At 38.9% G+C, this 27,405-nt stretch overlaps 1 protein-coding gene and 1 pseudogene across 1 annotated transcript; one reads left to right on the top strand and one right to left on the bottom strand.

The window, feature by feature from the left end:
* The first annotated feature begins 4,613 nt into the window (after positions 1-4,613).
* Positions 4,614-5,554, top strand: LOC138985845 (olfactory receptor 5AL1-like). The gene is given in 2 exon segments (XM_070363950.1): positions 4,614-5,214; positions 5,217-5,554. Coding segments are annotated over 2 exon segments (939 nt in total).
* Positions 5,555-21,508: 15,954 nt separating this feature from the next.
* On the bottom strand, positions 21,509-22,448 carry LOC106701042 (olfactory receptor 8U3-like; annotated as a pseudogene).
* Between the last annotated feature and the right edge of the window lie 4,957 nt (positions 22,449-27,405).

The raw sequence follows: 27,405 nt of genomic DNA, 5'->3' as shown, positions 1-27,405 counted from the left end.
GACTACATACATAAAATACAAAGTTGTCTCATAAATACCCAGGTAATTTTAAATGTTACTGGCCTCACAAAGATTCCTGAAATAGTTCAGGCACACTGAACTATTTAGGGGTTTGCTGTTGAACTGAATGATGACATATTGAATATTGAAAGGCATTAGGTAGTAGAAAAATATGCTCAATCCCCTTTTTGGGGGAAGGAATTTGGACTTACAAAAATATAACTTTATCCATTTAATTATTTAGGGATAATTATTTTGAACTGTGGTGTTGGAGAAGACTCTTGAGAGTCCCTTGGACTGCAAGGAGATCCAACCAGTCCATTCTGAAGGAGATCAGCCCTGGGATTTCTTTGGAAGGAATGATGCTTAAGCTGAAACTCCAGTACTTTGGCCACCTCATGCAAAGAGTTGACTCATTGGAAAAGACTCTGATGCTGGGAGGGATTGGGGGCAGAAGGAGGAGGGGACGACAGAGGATGAGATGGCTGGATGGCATCACCGACTCAATGAACGTGAGTTTCAGTGAACTCCGATAGTTGGTGATGGACAGGGAGGCCTGGTGTGCTGCGATTCATGGGGTCGAAGAGTCGGACACAACTGAGCGACTGATCTGATCTGATCTGATCTGATTGACCATCTTCTGTATACTAGGTACAGTTGGAGGTAAAGATTAAATTGAATATGAAATAGAAATATTATTGCTTGCCAAAAGGAGTTCAAGCTTCAGATCAGATCAGTCACTCAGTCGTGTCTGACTCTTTGCAACCCCATGAATCGCAGCACGCCAGGCCTCCCTGTCCATCACAAACTCCCAGAGTTCACCGAGACTCACATCCATCGAGTCAGTGATGCCATCCAGCCATCTCATCCTCTGTCGTCCCCTTCTCCTCCTGCCCCCAATCCCTCCCAGCATCAGAGTCTTTTCCAATGAGTCAACTCTTTGCATGAGGTGGCCAAAGTACTGGAGTTTCAGCTTTAGCATCATTCCTTTAGAATGTGTTATAGACATATTAATAGTTGTCTTCAGTATAGTGTGGTGAATATTATGAAGGAATCAGTGGCTGCAAGAATGTATATATGAGGAGGACTTAAACTCCCTTGAAATTCTCTAGGAGGAAGTGATTTAATAGAGTAGAGAAAATTAAGTAAAAGAAAAATCAGGCAAATAAAAACAATGATGGCAGAGGAAAAGTGTTCTAGGAGGAGAATAAAGGATGTACAAAATTCTGTCTCATATTTAAATTTGGAATACTTGTGACATAGAAACTAGATTAAAAAAAATAAAAAATGTTTCAGGAGGTGCCTGATCTGAGATGCAGAAATGAAGTTTTCAAGGGCTATGTTAGCCATGAGAAAGAACTTGAAATTTATCCAAACGGCAATGGGAAGATACTGAAGGGTTTCATCAGGACAAAATAAGAATAAAGTTTCTGTAAAATCTCATATAAGCTGAAAACTGAGGAACAGAGAAAAATAAGACAGATTAGAGGCAAGACTAAAAGTAAAAAAAAAAAAAAAAAAATCATTGTGCTTGGACCAATAAAGCAATATATATGACAAGATTTGAAAATTGTGTGAGGGATAAAATTGTTAGTCTTGTCATTGTTTAGTCTCTCAGTCACAAAGGAGCCGAATTCCCAGGCAAGAATACTAGAGTGGGTTGCTATTTCCTCCTCCAGCAGATCTTTCCAACACAGGGATTGAATGCGCATCTACTGTGTCTCCTGCATTGACAGGTGGATTCTTTATCGGTAGTAGGGGGGCAAATTGAACATTGGCATGAGGATCAGGAAAGCATAGTAAAAGAAATTGCTCTCTGATTTGGAGAGCAAATGGATAATGACACTGTTCATTGCGACTCTTTGTGACCCCCATGGACTAGAGCCAACCAGGCTCCTCTGTCCATGGAATTCTCCAGGCAAAAAAATACTATAGTGGGTTTCCATTTCTTCCTCCAGGGGATCTTCCCAACCCAGGGATCGAACCTGTGTTTCTTATGTCTCCTGCATTGACAGGCAGATTCTTTATCACTAACACCATCTGGGAAGACCATTCATTGCGCTAGAAAATGTATATGCCAAGTCTTGGGTTTTGGGTCCCATGTGCAGAAATATCAAGTTGTTTTCTGTGTGTAATACTTTGATAAATATCTAAATGGTAATTTCTGAGAGATATTTAGTTGTATAAAACTGGAGCAGAAAGAGGTAGTTGGAAAAATAATTTATTAATAGATTTGTTCATAATCAGCATATAGATGCCTATTGAGCACATAGGATTGGATAATTGATCAAGAAGGTGCCAAAATGAGAGGAAGGAGCTTTGGAGAGAACATGAAGAACATGCCATCTAAAGCATAGTAATAGAAACAGACTCCAAGACTGAGGATCAAAATAAACAAACTCAGAAGACTGCTTTGCTTTAGAACTCAAACTTGTATTCAATCGAGTTCAGTGCTACAGTGCTGCCAAAAAATACAGGTTTTACTGAATTCAAAAATAGGGAAGTAGATAATAAACATGCTCAGGAATTTTTTTGTTTTAATGAGAAAGATAGGTGGATTACACCTTGTTAAGTTATAAATGGAGCTTCCAGGATGGCACTAGTGGTTAAATAGTCTGCCTGTCAGTGCAGGAGACATAAGAGATGCAAGTTACATATCTGAGTTGTGAAGATCCCTTGGAGTATGAAATGGTAACCCACTCCAATATCTTCACCTGGAAAATTCCATGGACAGAGGAGCCTTGTGGCCTACAATCCGTTGGATCACAAAGAGCCACTCTAATGGCAGAAAGTGCTTCTTGATGAGAGTGAAAGAGGAGAGTGAAGAAGCTGGCTTAAATCTCAACATTCTAAAAACTAAGATCATGGCATCCAGTCCCATCATTTCACGGCAAACAGAAGAGGAAAAAGTGGAAACAGTGACAAATTTTACTTTCTTGGACTCCAAAATCACTGCTAATGGTGACTACAGCCTTGAAATTAAAAGATGCTTGCTTCTTGGAAGAAAAGCTATGGCACATCTAGGCAGCATATTAAAAAGCAGAGAAATTACTTTGCCAACACAGGTCTGTATAGTCAAAGCTATCATTTTCCAATAGTCATATATGGATGTGAGAGTTGGACCATAAAGAAGGCTGACCACCGAAGAACTGATGCTTTCAAATTGTTGTGCTAGAGAAGACTCTTGAGAGTCCCATGGGCTGCAAGATCAAGCCAGTCAATCCTAAAGGAAAGTAACCCTGAATATTCACTGGAAAGACTTATACTGAAGTTGAAGCTGCAATAATTTGGCAACCTGATGCAAAGAGCAGCCTCACTGATAAAAACCCTGATGCTGGAAAGATTGAGGACAGGAGGAGAAGAGGGCGAGATAGGATAAGATGTTTTGATGTCATCAATGACTCAAAGGAAATGAATTTGAGCAAACTCTGGGAGATAGTGAAGGACAGGGATGCCTGGCATGTTGCAGTCCATGGGGTCACAAAGAATCAGACACAACTTAGCAACTGAAAATAGTTATAAATATATTTGAGAAGTTGGGGACAGATACCTGTTCCAATAAGTTTGGTTGAAAACTGGTGATGGGGACAGAAAGAGAAAGGAGTAACCAAGATAAGTTTTCAAGGGGATGTAAATCCAAATTTAATGTGGGAGGAGCTTTTATATTTATTTTATCATGTTTTTTACTGTCTTGAAAATCTATAAGGTGCATGTAAAGTAACCTGAGAAAATACAGTGATAAAGGAAAATCATGTTAACTTATATTCTGCCCTGTTAAGAAAGGATGGGAACAAATTCAATTGTACCAGTTTTTGAGCACTGAGAAGCCACCTTGGGTTTATATAAATTTTCTGTGAAGTGAGGTTCTTCTAAATTCTGTCCAAATGCTCTTCACTTGGGACCATTTGATACTTCAAGATAGAGCTTAAAAACATATATCTTAATTACTTAAAAACATTTTACAATCTGGAAAATTGTTCACTGGTGTGTATTTTCCCAAAAGATAGCCAGAAAATTTCACAATGCCATTTTCCTAAATATAAATATTATGTATATATTGAAAAAAATAGAATATGAAGAAAAAACAAGGTGAAGAAACTTTTACGATTATACCAAACTGGTTCCCTAAAGATACATACTGTTAGTATTTTGATTTTTTACTTATACTTTCCATGCTTGATTTTGCTTATTTTTAATATTCTTATGAAATGATAAAATGACAGTTCTGTGAAAGAAATATACAACTTAAGAAATTATGTTAATGTATTTTCTATCAAAGCCACTTTATATCCTGAATGCTCTTTTTTGTTTCTTTAAAGAAAAGCACAACACAGTCTTTGCTATTGTATTGATTATAAAATTTTAATTGAAATTCTCTCTTTCTTCTTTCATAGCTTCTTAGTGGAATTTCCACCTGGACCAAATGTTTTTACAGTAAATTCACAATAAATCTACACATAATTCAGGGTGCTTATCAAGATTCTACTTTAACTGAATTTAGCATGACAGCCTGAAGTGCCAGGGCTGCCTTCTCACACTTAATCATTCCTTTCAGAGTCAAGATTATTCAGAGCATGTGATCTGGTGGGATTTACTATAGAATTGCTTATTTCATGGCAGAAAGCAATCGTTCAGTGGTTACTGAGTTCATCCTTTTGGGCCTCACAGATAACCCAGAGCTTCAATTCATTTTCTTTTGCATTTTATTGTTAATCTACTTGATTACTGCCTTGGGCAATCTTGGTTTTATTGTGCTAATACAAGTGAGTCCTCAACTTCACACACCCATGTATTTTTTCCTCTGTCATCTGGCTTTTGTGGATTTTTATGGTTCCTCCACCATCACACCAAACAAGCTTGTAAACACTTTTCATGAAATTAAAAGTGTATCACTTTATGCATGTGCCACTCAAGTGTGTTGCTTTATCACATTTTCAGCTTGGGAATTGTTAATGCTGTCTGCCTTGGCTTATGATCAGTATGTGGCCATATGTCACCCTTTACTCTATGTAGTTCTTATGCCTAGGAAACTCTGCATCCAAATGGTCACTGGCTCTTATATTTATGGATTCCTGGTGGGATTCATACAAGCAGTAGCTACATTCCACATGGCTTTCTGTGCCCCTAATGTGATCAATCAGTTCTACTGTGATGATGTTCCCTTGATCACTCTGGCCTGCTCTGATACCCAAGTCAAAGAGCTGATGTTATTAGCCCTGCAGGATTCAATGTCTTCTGTTCTCTTATCATTGTACTCATATCCTATGTATTCATCATCTTTGCCATCGTAAGGATCCGTTCTGCTGTAGGGAGACAGAAAGCCTTTTCTACCTGCACCTCTCACCTGTTTTCTATTGCTATGCATTATGGGTCCCTCAGTTTTATGTACCTGAAGCCCAGATCAAGCCACTCACTATATAAAGACAATTTTGCCTCCGTTTTCTATACTGTGGTGATTCCTATGCTAAACCCATTGATCTACAGCTTGAGGAATTGGGAGGTAAAAAATGATTTGAGAAAGATTATTGAAAAGATGTATTTGAATAAAAAATAAGAATTGTGTTGTTACTAAAGAAATGCTGGGTATAGTTTTCAGTTCAGTTCAGTCTCTCAGTCATGTCCAGCTCTTTGCAACCCCATGAACCACACCACACCAGCCCTCCCTGTCCATCACCAATTCCCAGAGTTTACCCAAACTCATGTCCATTGAGTTGGTGATGCCATCCAACCATCTCATACACTGTCGTCCCCTTCTCCTCCCGCCCTCAATCTTTCCCAGCATCAGGGTCCTTTCCAATGAGTCAGCCTCTTTGCTCAGGTAGCCAGAGTATTGGAGTTTCAGCTTCAACATCAGTCCTTCCAATGAACACCCAGGACTCATCTTCTTTAGGATGGACTGGTTGTATCTCCTTGCAGTCCAAGGGACTCTCAAGAGTCTTTTCCAACACCACAGTTCAAAAGCATCAATTCTTTGGCACTCAGCTTTCTTTATAGTCCAACTCTCACATCCATCCATGACTACTGGAAAAACCATAGCCTTGACTAGACGGACCTTTGTTGGTAAAGTTATGTCTCTGCTTTTAAAAATACTCTCTAGGTTGTTCATAACTTTCCTTCCAAGGAGTAAGCATCTTTTAATTTCATGGCTGCAATCACCATCTGCAGTGATTTTTGGAGCCCAAGAAAATAAAGCCAGCCACTGTTTCCCCATGTATTTCCATGAAGTGATGGGACCATGAGCTAAGTTTTCTGAATGTTGAGTTTTACGCCAGCTTCTTTACTCTCACTTTCATCAAGAGGCTCTTTAGTTCTTCTTCACTTTCTGCCATAAGGGTACAGATTTAGGACATTTTAAATCAAGACTTGTACAATGATTCAGTATCAATAGGCAGAGAAGCCTTTGGCCTTTGTGGCTCAGTTTGCTGATGTCTTATTTCCTCCTTGAAAATAGATATTTTCCTATTTTAACTTACACATAGTAGATATAACAAATATTTTAATGGTCAAATTCTAAGAAAGAGATAGAAACTATCCGTTCTCTTTGAACATAAAATGCTTTGTCAATAGAGATGAAAAATAAAGCACTTTAAAATCATAATTTTGCCTCATTTCTCTCTAATATTGAGGATTTTAGCTATCTTGAGAGACACAAGCTATGCAAATAGTATAAACACCATGTAAATTTTTTCCTTCAGGTTGAACCAAAGTTAAATATGATATGTTGCTTGGTTAAAATGTTTTGGTTTTAAAATGTCCATAAAATGAAGTTATTATCTTTACAGTGTTACATGTATATGGTCAGACATTTTTTAAAAGGCTTTATTTTTTAGAGAAGTTTTATGTTTACAACAAAATTGAAGAGAGATGCAGAGCTTTATCTTATACCCCCTTACTGTCACAGATACATAACCTCCCAGTTATCAACACCACTCACCAAAGTGGCGGAGAAGGCAATGGCAACCCACTCCAGTACTCTTGCCTGGAAAATCCCATGGACAGAGGAGCCTGGTGGGCTGCAGTCTGTGGGTTCGCTGAGTCGGACAGGACTGAACGATTTCACTTTCACTTTTCACTTTCATGCATTGGAGAAGGAAATGGCAACCCACTCCAGCGTTCTTGCCTGGAGAATCCCAGGGAAGGGGAAACCTGGTGGGCTGCCGTCTATGGGGTCGCACAGAGTCGGACACTACTGAAGCGACTTAGCAGCAGCACCAAAGTGGTGCACTTGTTACAATAGATGAATCTTCATTGATGTATCTTAATCATGCAGTGTCCATAATTTACCTTAGGTTTCACCCTAGATATTGTGCATTTTGTGATTCTGGACAAATGTGTAATGATTTAATCCATCATTGTACTGTTGCACAGAGTATTTTCATTGCCCTAAGCATCCTCTCTGCTCTGTTCATTCATCTCATCCCCACTGCCCTCACCCATGGCAAACATGGATTTTCTGATCGTCTCTCATGTTTTGCCTTCTCCAGAATGTCATAGAGTTGTAATTATATAATACATAGCCTTTTTTGGTTGTCTTTTTTCACTTAGCAACATGCATTTAAGGTTCCTCTGTGTCTTTTCATAGCTAATAGCTCATTTCTTTTTAGCTTGGAATAACATTCCTTTATCTGGATGTACCAAAGATTATTTATCTGTTCACCTACTGAAGGACATCTTGGTTGCTTCAAAATTTTAACAATTATGAATAAATCAGCCATAAATGTCTTTATGCATATTTTTATAGAGATGCAAGTTTTCAAATCCTTTTGATAAATTGTTGATTTGTATGGTAAAAAAAATGTGTTTATTTTTGTATGAAACAGCCAAACTCTTCTGGTTGAACATTTTACCATGATCATTTAAGCACTGTCTCTTCTATATTCAGCCTGCATTTTAGCTCCACTGATTAGTTCTGGGTGCAGTGACATAATTTTTATTCTGCATAATTACTGAGAAATTAATTGCCCATTTTTGTCAATTTATATTAATAGTTTGTGCAGTTTCCCACTGGCAGTGGCATTATCACTGGACACAGAAGTTCTAAAGATGCCATATGAATTCCTATGTTTCATATATATATATATATTTTTTTTCCTTGCTCCATTGTGCATGGGTACCCCTAATTTCTTAAGTTAATCCGAGTTCATTACCTTAACTGGCACATTAAGTCTTTCCTTGTCTGACAGTCGGTTGGTGTGAAGTAGTCAAAGATTCCAGTTTCTTAAAACACTAATTGAGCTGCTAGTGCAAATATTTGCCCTCTGGGATTCTCATACTACAATCCAGTGAGCCTAATATTATAGGAATAGGAGACATAAAATCAGAAAATTATTCACAAGATGTAATGATGAGAAGGATCAATTCTACTTTCACGTCTTTGTTTCCAGATGCATGATCCTATGCTGTTAGGGACACTATAACTTATGTTCTCATCAGTTCATTACCTACAGTGTATCATGGAGGATGGTGCACCAATGTAGCCAAATCATTTTCTGAGCTGGTGACTTGGCTGTGTTGTCAGGTTGCCATTCATAGATCCAATCAAGCCAACTGAGTCTTGACAAGAGATAAACTATTAAGACCATGGCCATGTCAAACTTTCATTGCTATAGAGTGAGTGTATTTCTTCTGAGGGAATATTGTATGGCTTATACTTTCAAGAACAAAACATCCTTTAAACTATTGAAAAATAACACATCTTAGGATAATGGGTCTTGGGAAGAAAAATTCCTTTTCAGTCTATTGATTTTAGTGGGGACAAACTGCTGTCCCATTCAACATTGAAGGGATTTGATATAACTGTTGTATCACATGTTTCTGATTTTTATCTCAAAAGATGGGTGCCACACTCAGGACTTGGCATAGGTCTCTGCTTCTAACAGATTGGACATTCAGCATTGGTAGCAGTAGGAAGGAGTCATGTTTTTGGTAACACATGGTCTTCATTCCTTACACTGTGACTATGCTGCCCATGGTGTCCCTGGGGCTGTGAGGGAGAAGGGAAGGGGACGAGTATGCATATGATGGGTTTTCCAATCCTTCTTATCAGTGCAGACCTCTTCTGTTGTAGTTACTCCTTGCTGTTTAGTCACTAAGCAGTTCAATTCTTTGTAGCCCCACAGACTGTAGCCCATCAGTCTCCTCTGTCCATGGGATTTCCTAGGCAAGAATACCGCAGTGGGTTGTCATTTCCTACCCTAGGGGGTCTTCCTAACCCAGGGATCAAACTCTTGTCTCCTGCTTAGCAAGAAAATTCTTTACCACTGAGCCACCTGGGAAGCCCAGTTACTCCTTAGTAGTTTAAAATATATATATATCAAATCAGCATGCTTTGTGCCTCTTTCACAACTTCATCTAAAGTCCTCTTCCTCAAATGCCATGTTCTTGGACCCTTGCTATCCTCAGTCCATAAATGAGTGTCCAGCGCTGTTCATCACCATCTGTGGGTCAGAGAGTGGCCACCATCTTCAGGCCACACTCTCTCAATTTGAAATAGAAGACCACCAAGACAAACTGCCTTCACTGCTATCATTCAGAACCACCACTGTTTCCTACATGGTGTAAAAGCCCTTCTTTGCACTTGGCTCAAATCTTATTTGTGTGTGTATGCTCAATCATGTCAGACTCTGTGACTTCTTGGACTGTAGCCCACCAGGCTCCTCTGTCTATGGAATTTTCCAGGCAAGAATACTGGAACGGGTTATCATTTTCTACTTCAAGAAATGTTCCCAACCTAGGGACTGAACCCCCATCTCTTGCATCTCCTGCCTTGGCAGGCAGATTCACTACCACTGTTGCCACTCCAACCTTATTTGGAGTCTCCTTTTTTGGATCTGTTTAAGCTCCAAATATTATTTGGGGCCTCTTAATTTGAAACCCCTAGCTTATTAAACTGTAGCATAGACTGTGTAAGGGTCTGTGTGGCAGAGACAGGTAATATAAAAATCCGCATCCTTTGTTCATATAATTTGTTACTAACATCTCAACCTAATTTAACCAGGTTGTAAGTGAATGACTCCCATTTCATGGATTGCTATTGTGCTGGACCAAAATTTGAGTTGGTGGATCATGTAAAACCCAGCACAGAATAGACAGCAGATGCTAAATGTTTACTTGCTAGCTCATCATCTGGCACTTAGTTTCTACTGGGGCACACTAGAACACACAAAACCATTTTATTTCTTCATCAGAATATCCGGCTTTTCTGTAAAGTCTGTGCCGTGATGCTGATTTCAGCTTCCTAGAGACTCAGACATCATTCTTTCCCAACATAGATATTTCTAATATCTTTGGATTACTTGCAGAACCTACTCTTTCTGAGGTTAAATCAAATCTGGTAGTCTTCAGAAATATCCAACACATAGCTCAGAGCTATAAGCCCTGTGACACGCTTTTTTCAATAGAATGCTTAAAAGTGTACAGCTTCTAAGGCTAGAACTTTTTTCCAGGGAAATTTTAAATGTTTGAACTCAACCACCATGTTTTCACTGGAAGTCCAAGCCAGACACTCATTACATGGATCACATCCAGCTGTCAGCCTCATCAAGTATAATATCAGCCCTGTGACTGAGGTCTTCATTGACCATACAGCCAGCCTACTGCTCAGCTGACACCACAAGTGGAGAGAGATTGTTCTTAGCCCATGTAAACATGAGAGATAATAAATCCTTTTTGCCTGAGGGCTCTAAAACTTAGGGGTTTTCTTTAAAAAAAATGTTATATAGTTGAAACAACAGTGATCATAGAATGAATTGAAAAACATTTTAAAGTGAAATTAACTCTAATAAGAAATCCTGAAGATAGATTTTATGATTTGACAGAAGGAAAATGTTGAAAAATTTTTTTCTAAAATAATTGAGGAACATATTTTAGACACTCATAGCTTTGTGCATGCTGATAGATCTCTTTTAAACTTTCTTGAATTTCTACCAAGCCTCTAAGAAAAACTACAGAGTTAAATCATTACAGATTGATTAGAAATAAAATGCAAACAAATACGATGACTTCTGTACAATTTATGTTTGAGGTTCTTTGTCATTTATTCTACTAGAGAAAATGGTGTTATAAAAATCATAAAAGTCTTCCTAGGACAAAATATCCACATTTAATAATAATTGTTCTTTCTTTCTTTGTAATAAGCATTGTCTATGGATTTTCTATCTGTATGTCTTTCTATTTATCACTTTATACATGTGTGGAATGAGGAGAATTTGTTAGAGAGTTTGAAGAAAAGAAGTGTTCATTTCTCTCTGACTTGCATGCCTTTAAAAGCTTTCCATCAGACTTCAGAAAAAAAACAAAGTTAATTTTAAATTATTTTATTTTTTGAACAGAATGTTCAAACAACAATTTTTTGAGACTTAACTAAATGTAACTCCAAGCTTCTAAATTAATGGCTTAATTATTATTTCCTTACAACCTAACAGATAACTGAGTGGGTTGCAGATGTAGGGTTGAATCTTTGGTACAATATAAACTATTACTTGTTAGCCTTGCAAAGTCCAACAGAAAAGTTAACTCACTGCTTTAATGTGCACTGAGTTCTTATAAAATTCAAATTTTAATAAGGCTCATGTATATGTGTGCATGCTAAGCCACTTCAATCATGTCTGACTCTTTGCGACCCTGTGGACTGTAGCCCAGCAGGCTTCTCTGTCCAAGGGATTTTCCAGGCAAGAATACTAAAGTGGGTTGCCATGTCCTCCTACAGGGTATCTTCCTGACCTAGGGTTTGAACTCCTGTCTTTTATGCTCCTGCATTGGCAGGAGAGTTCTTTACCACTAGTGTCCCTGCAAACCCCAATAATAAAAAATAAATAAAAACAGTTAAACATTTCTGAGTTGTTTTCCCACATGATAAAATAATCTTTGCTGGTAATTATTAATGTTTAATTTTACATAGATTCAGCAGAATGATCTGAAATTTCAAGTGATCAGTCCCTGTCTGTTAGGCAAACTGAGTCCCAAAAGATTAGGCATAATGATTGTTTATGCTTGTGAAACATCATTACGTTGTTTTGTTCAGAAATTGCTTAAAATTGTGCAACACAGGGAACACATTCTGGAGGGACCAACAAATGATACAAAATATACTCACTACAGTTAAGTAAAGTTAAATGTTGTTGACATTCACAGAGTTTGCCACAAGGTATATTGGACACCTTTTTTGTTTCATTGTGGTTTGCTCAAAGGCAGCAGGCAGTGAGGAAAAATCAAGGTAACTGAAGTAGTAGAAAAAGGGTTTCAGTTCAGTTCAGTTCAGTCATTCAGTCGTGTTCGACTCTTTGCAACCCCATGAACGGCAGTACACCAGCCCTCCCTGTCCATCAACAACTCCTGGAGTCCACCCAAACCTATGTCCATTGAGTCGGTACTGCCATCTGACCATCTCATCCCCTGTAGTCCCCTTTTCCTCCTGCCCGCAGTCTTTCCCAATATCAGGATCTTTTCCAATGAGTCAGCTCTTCACATCAGAGGGCCAAAATACTGGAGTTTCAGCTTCAACATCAGTCCTTCCAATGAACACCCAGGGCTGATCTGCTTTAGAATGGACTGGTTGGATCTTGTTGCAGTCCAAAGGACTCTCAAGAGTCTTCTCCAACACCACAGTTAAAAAGCATCAATTCTTTGGCACTCAGCTTTCTTTATAGTCCAACTCTCACATCCATACATAACCACTGGAAAAACCATAGCCTTGACTAGACAGACCTATGTTGACAAAGTAATATCTCTGCTTTTCAATATGCTGTCTGGGTTGGTCATAACTTTCCTTCCAAGGAATAAGTGTCTTTTAATTTCATGGCTGCAGTCACCATCTGCAGTGATTTTGGAGCCCAGAAAAATAAAGTCAGTCACTGTTTCTGCTGTTTCCCATCTATTTGCCATGAAGTGATGGGACTGGATGCCATGATCTTAGTTTTCTGAATGTTGAGCTTTAAGCCAACTTTTTCACTCTCCTCCTTCACTTTTATCAAGAGGCTGTTTAGTTCCTCTTCACTTTCTTCCATAAGGGTAGTGTCATCTGCATATCTGAGGTTATTGATATTTCTCCTGGCAATCTTGATTCCAGCTTGTGCTTCATCCAGCCCAGTGTTTCTCATGATGCACTCTGCATATAAGTTAAATAAGCAGGGTGGCAATATACAGCCTTGACGTTCTCCTTTTCCTATTTGGAACAAGTCTGTTGTTCCATGCCCAGTTCTAACTGTTGCTTCATGACCTGCATACAGGTTTCTCAAGACGCAGGTCAGGTGGTCTGGTATTCCCATCTCTTTCAGAATTTTCCACAGTTTATTGTGATCCACACAGTCAAAGGATTTGGTATAGTCAATAAAGTAGAAATATATGTTTCTGGAACTCTCTTGCTTTTTTGATGATCCAGCGGATTTTGGCAATTTGATCTCTGGTTCCTCTGCCTTTTCTAAAACCAGCTTGAACATCTGGAAGTTCACAGTTCAAGTATTGCTGAGACCTGGCTTGGAGAATTTTGAGCATTAGGCTATGGTTTTTCCTGTGGTCATGTATGGATGTGAGAGTTGGACTGTGAAGAAGGCTGAGTGCCGAAGAATTGATGCTTTTGAACTGTGGTGTTGGAGAAGACTCTTGAGAGTCCCTTGGACTGCAAGGAGATCCAACCAGTCCATTCTGAAGGAGATCAGCCCTGGGATTTCTTTGGATTTCTTTTTAAAAAATAGACATGCAACAAATGTTTACTGTGTAGCAGGGAACTGTATTCAGTATCTTGTAGTAGCCTTTAATTGAAATAATTTCAAAAATAATATATTTGTATATATATTTTTAAAAAGGCAGAAAATTACCCTAACCTGGGGAAGAATACAGACCCTTTGGTACCGAAAACAAGCTCCTCTCAATTCTTTTCAGTTTCTTGAGTAACAATTGAATTATTTTAAAAAGGAGGGCACACTTTCTTTATAACTTATTTTTACATGATATATTTAAACAAAGACCATCACTCAGTTATACAATTTATTTACAGCAACAAAGAAAAAGAAGAAAAATGCCTGACCTTTATTGAGTGCTTACTTTTGCTTAGCCTAATTTTGAATTTTATCAACTCATTTAATCCTGTTACCAATGCTAAGAAATAAGTCATATGCATTTGTTTAGCAATGTGAAAATCAGGATTTACAAAATAAAGAAAGTGAGATTTAACCCATAACTTTTAGAAAATTATAAGTAGAAAACATATTAAGTTAAATTTTCTTGAAAGTATGATTTAATAATTTAACAAAATAAATTGTAGAAGCACTAAATTTTCAAGAATATGTTTAGAATGTAAATACTCTGATGAGTTTAATATTTTGCTGCTTACGTATACATACCTCATATTCCCTCAAGTATATTTCTTATTTACATATTAGTTCAGAGAAGTCCATATATTAATATAGTTTGACTGCTTCATAGTAACATTACAGTGTCATCTGTGAAGAAAAACCATTAGTGATTATATATTTCACTTCAGTTCAGTCGCTCAGTCCTGTCCGACTCTTTGCGACCCCATGAATCGCCACATGCCAGGCCACCCTGTCCATCACCAACTCTCGGAGTTCACTCAGACTCACGTCCATTGAGTCAGTGATGCCATCCAGCCATCTCATCTTCTGTCGTCCCCTTCTCCTCCTGCCCCCAATCCCTCCCAGCATCAGAGTATTTTCCAATGAGTCAGTGCTTCACATGAGGTGGCCAAAGTACTGGAGTTCCAGATTTAGCATCATTCCTTCCAAAGAAATCCCAGGGCTGATCTCCTTCAGAATGGATTGGTTGGATCTCCTTACAGTCCGAGGGACTCTCAAGAGTCTGCTCCAACACCACAGTTCAAAAGCATCAATTCGTCGTTGCTCAGCTTTCTTCACAGTCCAACTCTCACATCCATACTTGACCACTGGAAAAACCATAGCCTTGACTAAATGGACTTTTGTTGGCAAAGTAATGTCTCTGATTTTCAATTTGCTATCTAGGTTGGTCATAACTTTTCTTCCAAGGAGGAAGCATCTTTTAATTTCATGACTGCAATAACCATCTGCAGTGATTTTGGAGCCCCCTCCAAAAAAGTCTGACACTGTTTCCACCATTTCCCCATCTATTTCCCATGAAGTGATGGGACCAGATGGCATGATCTTCATTTTCTGAATGTTGAGCTTTAAGCCAATTTTTTCACTCTCCACTTTCACTTTCATCAAGAGGCTTTTTAGTTCCTCTTCACTTTCTGCCATAAGGGTGGTGTCATCTGCATATCTGAGGTTATTGATATTTCTCCCAGCAATTTTGATTCCAGCTTCTGCTTCTTCCAGTCCAGTGTTTCTCAAGATGTACTCTGCATATAAGTTAAATAAGCAGGGTGACAATATACAGACTTGACATCCTCCTTTTCCTATTTGGAACCAGTCTGTTGTTCCATGTCCAGTTCTAACTGTTGCTTCCTGACCTGCGTTTAGGTTTCTCAAGAGGCAGGTCAGGTGGTCTGGTATTCCCATCTCTTGAAGAATTTTCCACAGTTTATTGTGATCCACACAGTCAAAGGCTTTGGCATAGTCAATAAAGCAAAAATAGATGTTTTTCTGGAACTCTCTTGCTTTTTCAATGATTCAGCAGATGTCGGCAATTTGATCTCTGGTTCCTCTGCCTTTTCTAAAACCAGCTTGAACATCTGGAAGTTCACAGTTCACATATTGCTGAATCCTGGCTTGGAGAATTTTGAGCATTACTTGACTAGCGTTTGAGATGAGTGCAATTGTGTGGTAGTTTGACCATTCTTTGGCATTGCCTTTCTTTTAGATTGGAATGAAAACTGACATTTTCCAGTCCTGTGGCCACTGCTGAGTTTTCCAAATTTGCTGGCATATTGAGTGCAGCACTTTCACAGCATCATCTTTCAGGATTTGAAATAGCTCAACTGGAATTCTATCACCTCCACTAGCTTTGTTCGTAATGATGCTTTCTAAGGCCCACTTGACTTCATATTCCAGGATGTCTGGCTCTAGGTCAGTGATCACACCATCGTGATTATCTTGGTCTTGAAGATCTTTTTTGTACAGTTCTTCTGTGTATTCATGCCACCTCTTCTTAATATCTTCTTAATATCTTCTGCTTCTGTTAGGTCCATACAATTTATGCCCTTTATTGAGGACATCAAATGTTCTTCACATCAAATGTTCCCTTGGTATCTCTAATTTTCTTGAAGAGATGTCTAGTTTTTCCCATTCTGTTGTTTTCCTCATTTCTTTGCATTGATCACTGAGGAAGGCTTTCTTATCTCTCCTTGCTATTCTTTAGAACTCTGCATTCAGATGCTTATATCTTTCCTTTTCTCCTTTACTTTTCGCTTCTCTTCTTTTCACAGCTATGTGTACGGCCTCCCCAGACAGCCATTTTGCTTTTTTGTATTTCTTTTCCATGGGGATGGTCTTGATCCCTGTCTCCTGTACAGTGTCATGAACCTCAGTCCATAGTTCATCAGGCACTCTGTCTATCAGATCTAATCCCTTAAATCTATTTCTCACTTCCACTGTATAATCATAAGGGATATGATTTAGGTCATACCTGAATGGTCTAGTGGTTTTCCCTACTTTCTTCAATTTCTGGACTTGGCAATAAGGAGTTCACAGTCTGAGCCACAGTCAGCTTCTGGTCTTGTTTTTGTTGACTGGATAGAGCTTCTCCATCTTTGGCTGCAAAAATATAACCAATTTGATTTCAGTGTTGACGATTTGGTGATGTCCACGTGTAGAGTCTTCTGTTGTGTTGTTGGAAGAGGGTGTTTGCTATGACCAGTGCATTTTCTTGGCAAAACTCTATTAGTCTTTGTCCTGCTTCATTCCATATTCCAAGGCCAAATTTGCCGTTTACTCTAGGTATTTCTTGACTTCCTTCTTTTGCATTCCTATCCCCTATAATGAAAAGGACATCTTTTGGAGAGCAACCCCATGTCCAAAAAGCAGTGCCTGCACAGGCACAGGAGGGCCTAGAGGAGTTATTCCACGTTCAAGGTCAAGAGTGGTGGCAGTGAGGAGATACCCCTCTTCCAAGGTAGGAGCAGAAACTGAGCTTTGCTGGGGCAGCTGTGAAGAGACACGGCACATCAAGGTAAGAGAAACCCAAGTAAGATGGTAGTTGTTGCAAGAGGGCATCAGAGGGCAGACACACTGAAACCATAATCAGAGAAAACTAGTCAATCTAATCACAGTAGGACCACAGCCTTGTCTAGCTCAATGAAACTAAGCCATGCCTGTGGGGCCACCCAAGACGGGCCTGTCATGGTGGAGAGGTCTGACAGAAAGTGGTCCACTGGAGAAGGGAATGGCAAACCACTTCAATATTCTTGTCCTGAGAACCCCATGAACAGTATGAAAAGGCAAAATGATAGAGTACTGAAAGAGGAACTCCCCAGGTCAGTAGGTGCCTGATATGCTACTGGAGATCAGTGAAGAAATAACTCCAGGAAGAACGGAGGGATGGAGCCAAAGCAAAAACAATACCCAGTTGTGGATGTGACTGGTGACAGGAGCAAGGTCCGATGCTGTAAAGACCAATATTGCATAGGAACTTGGAATGTCAGGTCCATGAATCAAGGCAAATTGGAAGTGGTCAAACAAGAGATGGAAAGAGTGAATGTCGACATTCTAGGAATCAGCGAACTCAAATGGACTGGAATGGGTGAATTTAACTCAGGTGACCATTATATCTACTACTGCAGGCAGGAATCCCTTAGAAGAAATGGAGTAGCCATCATGGTCAACAAAAGAGTCCAAAATGCAGTACTTGGATGCAGTCTCAAAAACGACAGAATGATCTCTGTTTGTTTCCAAGGCAAACCATTCAATATCACAGTAATCCAAGTCTATGCCCCAACCAGTAACGCTGAAGAAGCTGAAGTTGAACGGTTCTATGAAGGCCTACAAGACCTTTTAGAACTAACACCCAAAAATATATATATATACATATATATATACATATAAATATACATATAAATTTTAAAATTTCAGTTATTATATTCAGTTTTATTGCTTCTTTCTTATATTTTCTGTCTCTGTTGATGTTTCTCACTGAATTTCTCCATTCATTTTCTGAGTTTGGTGAGCCTCCTTTGATCATTTTTTTGAACTCTTTATCAGGTAAACACTTATCTAAAGACCATTTCATTAGGGTTTGTTCTGGGGTTTTATTTTGCTCTTTTGTTTGGAACTTATTCCTTTATCTCCTCATTATGTTTGACTTTTGATTTCTGTTTTTATGAATTAGCAAAACATCTACCTCTCCTTGTCTTGAAGGAGTATCTTTGTGTGGGTTCATCTCTTGTGTCCACTGCTTGCAAGTGGTGACTTTGGCAGGTTGACTCCAGCTAGAGTGAGTGCAGGCCTGGGATAGACCTGGGGAAGCGCTGCTCCAAAGACTGCATAAGAGTGTGGATTTTGATATTTTAGCTGAGGGAATGATGTTTCACAGTACAGTTTTAAAGGCTGCACATAATTGTATGTGTCTGTTTAGGAAGAAGCTGAATAACATAGCTATTGATTATATGTGAATTTCTCCTTGAATTTCCCTGAGAAAAGTCAGGATTACTTTAAGAAATGACTGCTAATAGTAAGGGATTAAAATTGTGTTTATATGAAAACTCCAATTTGTGTTTCAACATTGCTATTGTAAATAATCATTGGAATCAAAAAGGTAAAGTGAAACTCCAGAAGAGCAGAGTTCCTCAAGTGAGGCATTAAGATTCTTTAGGTTTGAACTTCTTTTCCTGTGAAGGGGAACCTTCTTATGTTGTTTCTATGTGTTTTATATGTGATATATGAGAATATGTGTGAATATCCATCATATAAATATGTACTCACAAGGCACAGTGCAGTGAATAGAAGCACCATGTTCTCTGTTAAACCTAATTTAAAAATCTGAGAATTCATCCAACTCACAAGGTTCCAAACATATTTCCTGGCAACATACATGGGTTCTTTACAAATTAAGTTCAGAAGAGGAAATAATTCCCTTGTACAATACATCTCAAGGCTTCCTTATTGGCTCTGGGGTGAAGAATTCAGCTGCCAATGCAGGAGACTTAGGTTTGATCTCTGATTGGGAAGATCCACTGGAGAAGGAAATGGCAACCCACTCCAGTATTCTTACCTGGAAAATGCTATGGACTGCTGGGGTCCAGCCCCGGTGGATCCAGGGAATTCGAAGCGGGGACGCCGTCGGTGAGGATCAGGAAACAACTGCTTAATTAAACGTTAATTAAGGATATAAAGAGTAATAGAATAAGGATAGCTCAGTGAGGAAATTCAGTGGAGAAAACAGGCTGAAATAAGGATAGCTCAGTGAGGAAATTCAGTGGAGAAAAGAGGCTGAATAATTCAGCCAGAAGGTAAGAGAAAGAACGACATGGTGAGACCAAGTTTCGGTGAACAAGGCCCGCACTTTATTTTCCAAAGTAGTTTTTATACCTTAAGTTATGCATAGAGGATAATGGGGGAAGGGGTAGAGTCATGCAGTAAGCCAGGCTTTCCTCCTGCAAACTTATCATATGCAAAAGTTTAGGTGATTTGCATCATCTTCTGGCCCGGAGGCCTTTTCCTCTAAAGGTGATTATTCTAAAGTCTGGCGCCAGCCTCCAAAAAGCATTAGATAAAGTTGCATTCCTACAGAGCAAAGGTGTGGTGGGCTATAACAAGAAAAAGAATTAACTCAAGGGTCCCAGGTTACAAACATTAAAGCTACCATTTACACCAGTTATATTAATCAATACACTGCCAGGGACACAGCAGGTAAGGGATATGGAGACTTAACAGCAAATATTGGCCCAACAAGTGAAAATCCCTTCACCAATACAATTTCTAATCAATCTTTTGACTGCTCGAAGGAATCTGTATTTAGACAGTTTAGAACATCTCATGCCTCTCACAGTTTGGAGGCTCTGAGCAATCACATGTGGCCGGAAAAACCTATTCAGGCAGGCTAGAGGACTTCCAAGGGAGTTTGTAGGTTGAAACACTGTCACACCCAGGAATTATTAACTGGAGCTATAAGCTAACTTTTTTTTCAGAGAGAGGTAGTGGGGGACAGCCCCCCGTAAAGTCAGAGGTGTAGGTGAAAGCACAAAGCAGAAAGTAGGCAGACTCTGGTTTGGGGGGTAGATTGCTCGAGAATTTTCAGGGAGACTCCTGAGGCTTGATCCCGCCTTTGCGTATGCCAAGCCTCCTTCCATTCTTCCCTGGAGAATCCAATGGACTCAGAAGCCTCGTAGCATACAGTCCAAAGTGTTGCAAAGAAATGGACATGCCTGAAAGACTAAGGGTGCAATCTATAATACTCTTAACATCCAAACTGTTAAGAAAACAAAATTCAAATAGACTTGAATTTGAACTTAGACTATTCCTATTATTAGTCATGTGACCTTAGACAATTTATAAATTAGTGAGACCTAGAAGTGAAACCTTACACTCCAGTAGATTTGATACATAGGATTAAGTAGAACTAGGTGATTAAAATCCTGGCAGCATAAATCTATCTAGGCTCTGACTTTCTTATTTAAGACTGATGAACTTTTGAGAACTTAATTGATTGATTTTTAATTACACATAAAAGCATTTATATAACAAACACATAAAGGCATTTATATAACAAACACATAGAACTTATGGGCTTTCCAGGTGGTACAAGTGGTAAAAAATCTGCCTGCAGGAGACATATGAGATGCACGTTTGACTTCTGGATCAGGAAGATCCCCTAGAGGAGGGCATGGCAATCCACTTCAGTATTCTTGTCCAATAAAGCCCATGAACAGAGGAGCCTGACAGGCTATAGTCCATGGAGTCACAAAGAGCTGAACATGACTGAAGTGACTTAGCATGCATAGCACTTACTATAACAGGATACTGTTCTAAGCCTTTCATAAACATTAACCTGCTTAACCTTCAAAACCGGATCAACCAGTTGGTTCCCATTATTTTGTAAAGTTGGAAAGAGAATCATGCAGAGTTCAGGTCAATTGTCCCAAGTTTCACAGCTAATAAAAGAAGACAGAATTCAAACTCAGGCAGTCTTGGTTCTAAAGTCCTGAGTTCTAAGAAAAAGATGCTGATACCTTTGTTTGGGATACATGTGTATGTGTTTGGGAGTGTATTTGTGTTTGTATTTGAAGATGATTTCATGGTCTTTAAATGCTACAATGTCCTGAGCAAGACTCAGAATCAAACTGACTTTCCAGAATTGACCTGGGTCTTTGTAGTAATTATCAAGATCTTCTGAAGGAAATGGCAACACACTCCAGTACTCTTGCCTGAAAAATCCCATGGACGGAGGAGCTTGGTGTGGGCCACTGTCCATGGGGTCACAAAGAGTCGGGCATGACTGAGCGACTTCATTTTCACTTTCACTTTCTGAATTAACAATCACATTTTCAGTTTATTGGTAAAAAAAAAAAAAAAATTACAAGCAATGTCAAAAAGGGAAAGACTGACTTATTTCTCTTCTTGTATGTAATAAAATATTATTATTATTATTTTCTTAATTTTAATATATTTAAAGTTTCACAACTTTTTCCCAAGACTTTCTTGGAGGCATCTTTTACGTCTTTGTTTCTTAGACTATAGATAAGTGGGTTCAACATGGGGATCACCACTGTGTAAAACACAGATGCCATTTTGTCTGTGTCCAGGGAGTAGTTTGACTTGGGCTGTAGGTACATAAAGATCAGTGTGCCATAAAAAAATAGTAATAGCCACCATGTGAGAGTCACAGGTACAAAAGGCCTTGTGTCACCCCTGGGTAGAGTGGATCCTTAGGATGGTGTTGATGATGAAGAGGTAGGAGGTGAGGACAATGGAAGATGAACAGATCATATCAAAACCAGCAAAGGCAAAGATCAGAATTTCCTTCATGTGTGTGTCTGAGCATGACAGAGCCAAGAGAGGAAGACCATCACAGTAGAAATGCTTATTAACATTGGGCCCACACTGTTAGATGGAAGGTGATGATGGTATGGAACAGGGCAACTAGAAATCTGTATACATATGGAACTGCCACTAATCGAATGCAGACTCTCTTTGACATCAGTGTGGAATAATGCAGGGACTGCAGATGGCTACATAGCTATCATAGGCCATGAAGGAAACACTCCATGATGATGAAGGTGAGAAAACAGCCCAGTTGCATTGTACAAGCATAGAAAGCAGTAGTATCATGCTCCACAACAAAGTTTACCATCATCTTTGGTGTGACAGCAGAGGAGCAGCAAACATCAACAAAGACCAAGTGACTGAGGAAATAGTACATAAGCGTGTGGAGTTGAGCATCAATTCCAATAAGGGTTATCAAGCTCAGCACCATGACCAGATAAATGACCAAAAACACCACGAAGCAGGGGACTTGAAGCTCTGGCTGGTCTGTAATTCCCTTGAGAATGAATCAGTGACAAAAGTAAGATTCACTTTAGCCATTTAGTCTGTGGATTTGGCAGAGTTTGTTGCGAGTTGAAAAATAAAAATGATACCTTCTATGGCTTCTTCTAGTGCTGGGGAAGGTGATCATTAGCATCTTCTATCTGTGAGTCAAAGCGTCTTGTGGGCACAAGGTAGCTACAGCTCTCCAATGGCATGCCATTCTAGCCCCAGGGAAAGGAGTCTGTTACTCTCAGAGTAGTCCTCTTAAGCCTTACTTTGCTCTACAAATAAGCAGTACTTCTTTGCTTTGTGATGTAGAAAATATGGGAAGATGCTGATTAAAAATTAAATAGTATCTGAAAGAAAGCACTTGAGATGACTGATAGTAATATTCCAGTGTTTTTGGTGCCACCAAGGCTTTGATGCCCATGTATACGTTACAGGGAAAAACTTACTCCATGTTGGATATATTTATTTTCTTTAACCTTTGTTTCCTGTGCTTTTGTTCACTGAAAGAATACTGTTCATACATATTGGTCTACCTCAGAAAACCCTTCCCCTCTGCCTGAATGTTAAACCAAAGTGCATTTGTTCAGGACCCTGTCCACCTGTGGATGGCTATGGGAGGGAAAGAATTAACACATCTTCTGCCCAAGACTTGAGACTCCAGGAGATGATTGCAAAACTAATGACCTTTTAAATTTACTTCTTCATCCTCCCCTCATCTCTGTTTTATAAAAGAACCTGTCATCTGGACCCTGATTAGATGATTATTTTGAGACATCAGTCTGCTATCTTCTTGGCCTGCTGGCTTTCTGAATAAAGTCAATATTCCTTGCCTCAATACTTAAGCTCACAGTTAATTGGCTTGCCTTGCAGTAAGCAGAGTAAGCTTTGATTTGGTAACAAAAGTGGCAGTTAAAAATACATAATAGATAAATGAAAATACACTTATATTTCCCTGTTTTTCAATTTTGTGTAAGTCCCCAAAGCTTTAAAATATAAAAATGATCTAGCATGACTTACTTACTTTTATAAAATACATACTTGATGCTATGTAAGTTAAAAGGAAATTAATCAGATCTATGTGAAAATATAATTTTATTTGCATAATAATTAAAGAGACTTAGGATTATGTTCCCATTCAAAAATTTACTACATTTTGTACTTTGTTTCTGATAGATAACACTAATTAAGTAGTCTGTTAGATAATGTATTCTATACTATATGTAGATAACATCTTTTCCCATAAACATGTGTCAGTATATTTCAGGGGCTTAAAACATCCAAAGTACTTACCTTCAATTGTAAACGAAGTTTTGTGGAAGGATGTATAGTAGTTCTTCATGAATGCTTCCGAATAATTACTTTTATTTTTGGCAGCTCTGGAAAAATAAGACTAGTTTCACTAAATCCAATGTTAGCCTATTTGAATTTTATTTTTGATCCTGTTTTTATTTCCCACATAGTGGAACCATGAAATATTAACAAAAAAGGAGCCTCAAGACATAACTCTGTATAATTCCTTCGCATTTCAAATTTTATTTATTAATACTATAATTATTTATCTGTTGAAGTTGAGGACTGTCCTTACAGATATTCTACATAGTGCAAAACATGAATTCACTTGTGCTATGGGCTTCCTTCACAGCTCAGTTGGTAAAGAATCCACCTGCAATGCAGGAGAACCCGGTTCAATTCCTGGGTGAGGATAATCCACTGGAGAAGGGATAAGCTACCCACTCCAGTATTCTTGAGCTTCCTTTGTAGTTCAGCTGGTAACAAATCCACCTGCAATGTGGGAGATCTGAGTTCAATCCCTGGGTTGGGAAGATCCCCTGGAGAAGGAAAAGGCTACTCACTCCGGTATTCTGGCCTGGAGAATTCCATGGACTGTGAAGTCTATGGGGTTGCAAAGAGTTGGACACAACTGAGCGACTTTCACTTTCATTTTTCATAGTTTCTTGCTAACACACTCTGATGAAATTTCTATCCCATCATGTCTGAGTAACAATGGAAAAACTCAGGCTTAGAGCTATGGTCACAGAGAATAGGGACTTCCCTGATGGCTTAGCAGTAAAGAATATGCCTGCCAATGCAGGAAATGCAGGTTCTATCCCTATGTTGGGAAGATCCTGTAGAAAAGGAAATGGAAACCCATTCCTGTATTCTTGCCTGAGAAGTCCCATGGACAGAGGAGTTTGGTGGGCTACAGTCCATGGGGTTGCAAAGGGTTGGAAATTACTTAGCAACTAAACAGCAACAGCAACACAGAGAGTAGATGGTACAGTATGGATGTAACTGGGTTTGTTTGACTGCAGAGTCCATATTCCTAATCCATCAAGCCATGCTGCCCAATGTGTAACAATACTGGCAGATATGCCTATTTTGCTCTGGTATGAACCTAATGTTTAGAGAAGTCAAAAATGAAAACTATAGTTGAGCCAAATTTCAGGAGATCAAACTTCTAAAAACTCTTTTAAAAGTATTTGAAGTACCAATAGATATCCTGTAGAAAGGACTGAAATGCAGACAGTATGAAAGTAAGAAATGCAGTTAAGAGGTATTAGGATTCCATTCAATACCTCAGCATATAAAGGAGAAAGGTTTCTAGTGGAAAGCTAAGTTCTAGGTGGACGGTTGACTATTCACTCTACAAACTTCACAAGACTCACCTGCTTAGCCATGATTCTGGCTCCAAATGTACTCATTCCAAAGTTGTCTGGGTGATTTAATAGTTCCTAGATCCCTTTGAGTCTAAATTTGAACCTCGAGAGATATCTGTTTCTTTCAAAGTGTGATGAGCTGAACAAATTATAACTGGGGATTTGAAAAAAATATATAATTATCTGTATTCCTAAAGAAGCTATATTTCAAGTATACCTATCAGACAATTTCCACAGAAGCAAAAGTAGGCTGTATTAAAGACAGCAATGTAAAAAGACCATACACTTTCATTCATTTAAATAAGAACTCAAGCTTTGTGAAAGGATAAGACCAGAATTTAAATTCTGAGTAAAGTATAAGAATGTGGGTAATGTCTTATTCTTTTTAGATCTCAGCTTCCTCAATTGTAAAATCAAGTAAAACATGTTTTATGTTTTAATGAACATTGAATGTATTAATATATGTAAAGACTCAGTAAACTCTATGATAAATAGTGAATACTCAAAAGATATTTTCTTTAAAAAAGGAAGTGCTGCTGCTGCTAAATCGCTTCAGTCGTGTCCGACTCTGTGCGGCCCCATAGACGACAGCCTATGAGGCTCTACCGTCTCTGGGATTCTCCAGGCAAGAACACTGGAGTGGGTTGCCATTTCCCTCTCTGGTGCATGAAAGTGAAAAGTGAAAGGGAAGTCACTCAGTTGTGTCTGACTCTGAGCGACCCCATGGACTGCAGCATACTAGGCTCCTTCGTCCATGGGATTTTCCAGGCAAGAGTACTGGAGTGGGGTGCCATTGCCTTCTCTGAAAAAAGGAAGTAAATCAGAACATTAAAAAAAATAAACATACTCCAAAAAACTACCTGAAAAATGGAACCACTTCAACACAGTGTCAGACTCTATCTTGGTGAATCTGCACAGTAAAGGAAATGTTACCATTAATGGTGAAATCCAGATTTTTTTTCACAAATTTCAAACTAGAAAATCAACTTTAAACCAATTTCAAAATATGTTTGTGCATGAAAACGTTACTCACAGCAGTACACCAACTTCCTGAAAAAGCTGTCCACTGCTTCCAGTTTTTCCTAAACCTTGTCCTTTCCACCCAGTTTTTTCCCACAACACTGACACCAGTCCTTTCTAGCTTATATGATTGATAAACACAATAAACTTTTGTCAGTCTTAGTTAGATTCCTCTGAAATTTGAAAATGTACATTATCTCACTTCTTGTCATTTATGATACCATGATTTCTTTGATTTGTTTCTTTTTTATGATATTTTTAATTTATTCATTTTGGTCTACATTGCAGTGTGTGGGTTTCTCATTCCAGTGGCTATGCTTGTTATGGAGCATGGGCTCTAGGAACATCAGTTCAGTTCAGTCACTCAGTCGTGTCCGACTCTTGCGACCCCATGAATTGCAGCACGCCAGGCCTCCCTGTCCATTACCAACTCCCAGAGTTCACTCAGACTCATGTCCATTGAGTCAGTGATGCCATCCAGCCATCTCATCCTCTGTCGTCACCTTCTCCTCCTGCCCCCAATCCCTCCCAGCATCAGAGTCTTTTCCAATGAGTCAACTCTTCACATGAGGTGGCCAAAGTACTGCAGTTTCAGCTTTAGCATCGTTCCTTCCAAAGAAATCCCAGGGCTGATCTCCTTCAGAATGGATTGGTTGGATCTCCTTGTAGTCTAAAGGACTTTCAAGAGTCGTCTCCAACACCACAGTTCAAAAGCATCAATTCTTCAGCACTCAGCCTTCTTCACAGTCCAACTCTCACATTCATACATGACCACAGGAAAAATCATAGCCCTGACTAGACGGACCTTTGTTGGCTTCAGTAATTTGTGAGTTTGTGTTGCACAGGCTCAGTTTCTCTGCAACATGTGGGATCTTTCCAGACCAGGGATAGAGCCTGTGTCCGCTGCATTGGCAGGCAGATTCTTAACCACTGGGCCACCAAGGAAGTCCCTCTTTCTTTCTTTCTTTTTTTTTTTTACCTGTAGTAAGGACACTTAACATAAGATCTACCCACTTTAATTTTTAGGTACACAATAAGATATTGTTAACTACAGACAAAGTATTGTACAGGAGATCTCTAGAGCTATTCATCTTGTATAACTGACACTTTTCTTTCCTAAACAGCTCTTATTCACCCCTCCTCCCAGATCCCGGCAACCACCATTCGACCATTTCTTTGAAGGACTATTTTAGATACATTATATAAGTGGAATAATGAGCAATTTATCCTACTCTAACTGGCTTATCTTACTTACAATATCCTCCAGGCTCATTTATGTAGTCACATATGGCAGAATTTCTTTCTTTTTAAGACTGATATTCCTATGT

Source organism: Bos mutus, chromosome 26 (genome assembly GCF_027580195.1).
Source record: "Bos mutus isolate GX-2022 chromosome 26, NWIPB_WYAK_1.1, whole genome shotgun sequence".
Taxonomy (NCBI): Eukaryota; Metazoa; Chordata; class Mammalia; order Artiodactyla; family Bovidae; genus Bos; species Bos mutus.
Note: the sequence above shows the minus strand (reverse complement) of the source record. Positions and strands in the feature narration are given on the sequence as shown.